Below are 6846 nucleotides of genomic sequence, written 5' to 3'. Positions count from 1 at the left end.
GAAATAATTGTCAAGTTTGTTAAAAATTATCACCCCAGTGCAATAGAACTGTCGATTAGTGCCTCTGGCCAAAGACAGAGTAGGCCGGTTTGGATTGAGACTTGAAAAATATTAGGCTAATGTTTTTCAAGTTCTCGCATTTTTGTTTCCAAAATGCGCTAGACAGATCACGAGTTGTTTCTTTCAAGAATTGAGTTGATTTCGTTCCTCTCGTCAATCTAGAATTATTTGGCAGCTGATTGAAGGTCTTGTTTCATCATTTCTAACAAAAGATACCAAAAACCCCATGATACTTCCCCTTTAAGGAGCGCAGTTCTACTGCAGCTGCTTGCCTACCCTGTACACTCGAAAGAGTGTTTCATGCTATTTCCAAACGCCTTCTCGGTGTATGGAAATCGGATGAAACACTCTTTCGAGTGTTTGATATATTACGTTCAGGTTGCTAGCCCTTGAAGTTTGACTTTTGTTGACTTTTAAGTTTAACTACCGAAGCTAGTCCATTTGGAACAAATAAGTAAGTGCACAAATAAATGTTAGCTCATATATTACAATCTTTGTATTCAGGATTGGCTGTTGCAAGGATTGTTCAATAAATCCGGTGTTTGTTTGCATTTATTAATCAATCTTTTGGTGTTTTTTTTTTTTTTTTTTTTGCTATCATGACAGCGGTAGTCAATGCAATAAAGGTGAAATTGGGTAATAAGCTGTACAGAGCGCACAGCTTTCTGAAAGCAGGGCAAAACTGTTTCCTTATAATGTAACAAGAATGCAATAATATTGATAACTGTACCAGATAAAGTAAGAGGAAGCGCACATATATTTCCCATTATCTTCTTTATTTCGATTTTGTTTATGAGTGGCCGTAACAGTGAAATTCGACAAAACCTATTGTTGTCTGAGTACGATTTTTTATGATATGGTGGTTCACAATGTAACAGAAGTCTTACCAATACAGTCATGGTGATATCTTCTGACTTCACGCACTCACCATTCATCCAAGGTCAACGCTAAATTGCACACTGTATTCAAACTGTACACCGCGGTCTGTACGCGGGATCCGGATGGAAAAATCTGAACCACAGGAGCGTGCGTTATTAGCCAATCAGGTTCAAGAGAAAAAAGAGAAAAAAACATTACAAGTAACATATGAGAGTCACACTGAAGCTCCAGTGTGCTCCCGGCACTAAAATCAGTAATACAAGTACGTATATACAGATATATCGGTTATTATTCGAAGTTTTGTCCGTGCTTCTGTTGCAGCTGCTAAGCATTAACTTTCCAGTTCTGCCGTTCATGTTGCTTCAAATAGTTACCAAGGACCACACGTTGAGTAGACTCGGGTTTTGGCTGTGTGGCCGTATTTCCGTTTTCATTGTTCCTGTATCTCTCGACTCCTCCATTACAAAACAAAACGAGGTACATTTGCTTGACTCGCCCTGTAAACACAAACGCCAGAGCTACGTACACACCTTGAAGAGTCGTAAAGATGATAAAAGGGTATTCAAAATATTGTGAAACTAGGATCTTCAAAAATCCGAATATCCAGGTAAAGCCCATCAAAATGAAGATCTTGAGATACACGGTTGCAGTTTGCCGGTTCTGTGATTGATGCATCGCTCTTCTTGTCTGATTGTTTGTTTGTCTGATGGACTTTACAGTTAAAACAAAAAATACTGAATTAAACAATAAGAAAACGGCAACTGGCAGGATAAAAAAATACAAATTTGCATAAGTGCTGTTAATCCAACAGCCCTTGGCACCGCCATAGTGAAAAGCAACCACGTTAGACTGGTCAAGAGAGACACACACCACAACAAAAACTAAGGCCCCAAACCAACCCAATGCAATCCGGCGCGACAAATGGACACATTTCTCTCTTCTGGATGGATTTCCGCGTGGGACACGGATTTTGGAAAATACTTTCCAAGTTTCAAAAGCGATGATCGACATCCATGTGAAAGAAACTAAAAAGAAATAATGCAACAAAATGGCGACAACTGTACATGCTACTTTAGTTGCAACGTTCCCGGTTTGGAGATAAAACACATTCATTATTAACTGCGCCAAACACAGATTCAGTAGATAAAATCCTGGTAAAGTCCGAAGTTCCTTGAGTAGTGTGTATGTCCCTAAAACTAACACAAAGGAAAAAATGGACAAGGAAAGTCCAACATATGTGAGTATAACTAATACAAGGTCATGATCAGTTTTGCCATCGGGAGCATCTGTAACACTTTCTTCGTGAAATGGGGAGAAATTTGTGCACACCCAAATCGTACCGTTCATGGACTGGAACCTCGTAGGTTCGAATAGTTCCATCGAAATGTTTCGATATAATGACCCGTTTGAAAAAATAGCATACTCTTCCTTTGTTAAACCAATGAATATCCCAGAACAGTTTAGCAGTGGTTGTTTGCATACTGATAAAATACCGATGGGCACCAAAGAACCATTTATCCATTCCGTTTCGTTTGTGAAGAAGTCATCGTTTTGAAGCAACTCTCCTGTAGGGGTGACTTTTATCGCTTTTCCTTCAAAAGTATACTCGTTTGGGTAATAAGTTTCAATACGACTGCAACGAAAAGGCTTCACAACAACTTTAAACACGGTGAATTCGGCACCATTTAGTACTAATGAAAGATAGTTCATTGTTAAATTTAGCGTTCTCAACGTGGAGACGTTCGTCTGGTCGGCTGTACTGAAATTGATGTTGAAGACTACAGACGTTACCGGACCCAAAGGATTTCCAATAGCAATGCCAGAAACCATTGTTTCGTTTATCTTTAACTTTTTCGAAATGGCGTTTTTAAAGTTTTTTACAGTCACCAAGGGATTCCATGGGTAGCCTGCAAACAAGGAACGCATCCAAACATTGACGCTGAAGATTATGGAACGTTCCGAGGTTAGGTCAGTTGGTTTAAGTCCAGGACGACAAACTTGAAGGTGAAAGTCATAAACATGGTCTTTTCGGCAAGAAATCTTAAGCGTCCGAACTTTTGACTTTTCCATGGGGACCTCATTATCTGAAAAGTCGAGATCCATGACTAACGAAAACGGCGGTGCCACAGAAGTATCGCTGCCAATCTTGAACGGGCCTGGTCCACAACTGACGTTATTTGCAAAACTACAAAGAGCGCAATATGGATTGAAGAAATTGTTAGGTACCGCACCGCCTTTGTATACGATTCGTAAAGAGCCGTTCAGACACTTTTGTTTGACTTTTGTGGAAAGGGAGTCATCGAGACAATATTGCCTTGAGGATACATAATGGCAGTACCGGCGTGCTTTATCTTCCGGAGGAAGCCAGTGAGGTGCTCCACAAGAATAAAACAGGAATTTCAAAATCTCTGTCTTGGAATATCCATTCGGAATTAGTGTATCACAGTCAAATTTTAGGTTATAAAATGTTAGTTCACTCAGCGTTCTGCCGTGACATTGTGCACAATAAAAGTTGTTGTAAGTAGTTCCATTTTGATCAACAACTGGCAGGTGATCTTTGTAATCGATTTCGGAAAGGGTTACTCCAGTTTTACCACAGCGTTCTTTGATGATAGCATCAGTCCAGATTGTGGGACAAGAAGAAATCATCCATACGCCATAAGCTTTGTTCCGCGTCTGACCTCCGATACATTTCCACTGTTTTTTGTCCGGGGTTTCTAGTTCTGTTGATTTCCCGGATAAGGAACAATAATGGTCAAAGTCTGCACAGCAGTCTTGAAAAAACTCACAGCTGACATCACAGAAACACTGTAACCTCGCCACCGTTATTCCCAATTCTCTTTCTGGGGTGCATCGCCCTCTGCAAGAAAGCCAGTAATCTTCGCAGTTCATTGTGATGTTTATATCTGCATCATCAAAACCTTGGGAAGACGATTGTTGAGGAGTGGGTAAGGTGTCATATACATTGGAGCTCACAGTAGATCCTCTTTGTCTTGATTGTGATGGTGCGATATCTCGTCGCCTCCTGTTGTTTCTGTGACCTAAAGGAACACAAGTGCTAAGTCTTAAGGACGGTGCCTCATTTTGCAATTGCGAATACGTTATGAGCATCTCGGGAGTCCCTAACAATACAAGGGTATTTTTGCCTGGCTTATAACTACGCGAGAAAAGTAGATCTTAACAAGCGGTATTGGAATTCAAGAAGGAAACTTAGTCTAGGGAAAACTCTGCATTTGCCTCAATAATTAACATTTAATTTGAAAAAAGGAGCCTTTATTTAAAACTTGTTAGAATTATTGTTGCTTGAATATTCCTGAAAAATGCCTTTTTGCCCCAAATTCTGATTTTGGATTTCCATAGTTCTTGCTGAGATTTGCTTTTTTCCACTTAGTTAGAAGGGCGCAAAATACGTTTGTATTAGGAGGCACCGTTCTTAGGTACCGTTTCTAAATCCAGAACATTCGATATTTAAGGCGAATGAACATAGTTTTGAATTACCTGTGCCCTATTTGCTAAAGGACTAAAACCGTACATGAAGGTAATCTGCAGCTCTGCATTAAGTCAATTTCAAAATGACACATCAGGCTCACCAGCCCATCCTGAAGCCCAACTGCACAAGGCTGTTGCTGATATCACTGCCTCCATTCAGGTTTACAAGAGCTTTCCCAGTCATGGATTACCTCATAAATTTCAATCGAACTGTCATCAGGGTGATTCAGCGTACTCATCCAAAGTTAAAATCAAGTTGTTTAGTCATTCCTGGCGACGATAAAATGGCGAGAAACCCAATGCGGCCTCTCATAAATACAATTACCTCAAGGCAGCCAATTCTGGTCGTCAACAGTGACGTCAAGAAAGTCATTCTCGTTTCCACTCCCTTTAGTCGATTTAGCGCTCGACAATTTTAAGATCGCCCTCAGATTACGTTCGGATTCTCATCCTTACTCACTCATTAATTAGGGCTTGTCGTCCAAAAGTATTTTGCTAATTTTGGTTTTTAACGTTTCCTTTTACCGATTAGGAGTTTAAATGAATAAACAAAACAAAGCCATATTTTTGGCTCATTTGACCCGTAATTTTCTTTTTCAGGGTCAGGAACCTTGTTCTCAAGGTGTATGTATTTATTTTACGAGCGTGCACGAAAATTGGCAACTAATTCCGTCATTGCGCGGAATATAATATGAACAGATGTTTCCCGTTCTTTATAATTTATGCAGTGTATTCTATTTTGTAATGACGGTCTACTGTTTGTTAATGCTTTCAATCACAGTTCAAATACATCAATTTCATGTATCTGTGTTTCACTTAGCTTGTATTAAAATTCGACTGGGAAAAAAATATTATAGAGTAGAAAACCGAAACGTTCCATTTCCACCGAAAAGTTTCACGAGTTTTTAATTAACTAGGTCGCGCCTCTGGCGCCAATTTATAACAGCGTTTTCTGCTAGGACTGCCGGATGTTTTTCTTGAAGGCTTGGTAATAAGCTATAGTACAGTTCCATAGTATTTCAGCTCTAAAAAATATGACATTTAACTTCCCAAGCCGTTCCCTATGTGCGACAAACGTTTCTTTTAGTTTATAGCGGTTTCAGCTGGAACAATAGCATTATGACAAAAAGGATGCGCTGTTTATTTTAAGTGATGTACAATGTAAGGAATAATCTCTCCAGTTTGTTGATAAAACACTATATTGAGGAGAAAGTTCAAATCAAATTGAATAAGGCTGGACGAAATCAAACCGAAATATATGACAATCAGTTTCTGCCAACAGAATAAACATATATTTAAGCGTCTAAAATTTACGAAGTAAGGTTGAAAATTGCCTAAAACGCACTGCAGCATGTTTAATGTAAGGCCTCCTGAGTCATATCATTTCTATGTACACAGACATTTTCGCTTATATGATGAAGAGTCAAGGTGTTAAATTAAGCTATCTGAATCGGGTAATTTTAAAAGAGACACGGCAAAATTAAAGAAAAAAAATTCTACAAAATGGCCCGTTTACACAGCTTAAAAGGAGTTTTTTCGGAGGGATCGAGGCTATCAGAAGATCTCATGATCCTGGTCTTAAGTACTCAATATGGCGTTGTGTATGTAAGTGGTATGAATTATTAAATATGGCATTGCGAAATCAAATTTCAATTTAAGGCAAATCAGCTGAGGCACTTGCTGCAGGAAGAACTTCAAAAACAATCTCCTTTACTGCATTAGGCGATATATTCTACTCATGAATATAAGTGTCACCGATCTTTCTGTAGATTTCGTTAGTTCCTTATAATTGTTTTTATAAACCTACTAAAATAAAACCGGATTTAGTCAATTTTTTCCTCAATTCTGTAGATTAAAGGAAACGGAAGAAATACATAGAGAAGAGCAAGCTAAATTTATGGACAAAAAAGAAAATACATGCCATGAAAACGTACCATCAACTGCATGATTTTGCAAGACATGCAACTGTTGATTCCTTTGACTTGGGTCGGAAACACTGTTTTCATTATTTTGTAGCTTGGGTTGGCAAGTGGAAATATGACTTTGAAGCCTGGAGTTCAAACGGGTGTTTCCCATCGTAAAACCCTGCCAACCTTTATCTCTAGCATCTTTGCTAGTTTCTCTCGGGCTAGGGGAACAGTAGACAAAATCTGCGAGCGATGTCATGAATAATACCAAGCTCAAGGCGACAAAATAGGTAGACCTTTTCTTCATCCACATGTTGCCGAGGAGCTATAGCCAATCAATGTTACTACTGCGTTGTGTGGGGTATGGCAGTTTATATAAATGCTAGCTGTCACGATTCCCTGAGGCAGTAGTCAAGGAGAGGCGGGTCATAATTAATTCAGTAATTAACTCTTTGGGCTTTTAATGTAAAATATATTAAGGTGCTTTTAACGTTGCATCAAAACATGTCAA

At 39.0% G+C, this 6846-nt stretch overlaps 1 protein-coding gene across 1 annotated transcript; it reads right to left on the bottom strand.

The window, feature by feature from the left end:
* Positions 1-866: 866 nt before the first annotated feature.
* LOC146456264 (uncharacterized) lies at positions 867-6545 on the bottom strand. The gene is made up of 2 exons (XM_085093393.1): positions 6363-6545; positions 867-3980 (listed from the first exon to the last, which is right to left on the bottom strand). The coding sequence occupies exons 1-2, from the start codon at positions 6502-6504 to the stop codon at positions 1264-1266; spliced, it is 2859 nt and encodes a 952-aa protein (XP_084949519.1). The 5' UTR covers positions 6505-6545; the 3' UTR covers positions 867-1263.
* Positions 6546-6846: the final 301 nt, after the last annotated feature.

Source organism: Pavona decussata, unplaced genomic scaffold (genome assembly GCF_977016875.1).
Source record: "Pavona decussata unplaced genomic scaffold, jaPavDecu1.1 SCAFFOLD_260, whole genome shotgun sequence".
Lineage (NCBI taxonomy): Eukaryota > Metazoa > Cnidaria > Anthozoa > Scleractinia > Agariciidae > Pavona > Pavona decussata.
This window is presented reverse-complemented; position numbering and strand designations above follow the sequence as displayed.

What these genes read in the sequence shown, in the direction of transcription:
- LOC146456264 (XM_085093393.1), bottom strand. Translation starts at nt 6,504, where the DNA reads ATGGGAAACACCCGTTTGAACTCCAGGCTTCAAAGTCATATTTCCACT. An exon ending in GCAAAATCATGCAGTTGATG is followed by an intron (nt 3,981 to 6,362) that starts GTACGTTTTCAT and finishes GTGTTCCTTTAG; the next exon opens with GTCACAGAAACAACAGGAGG.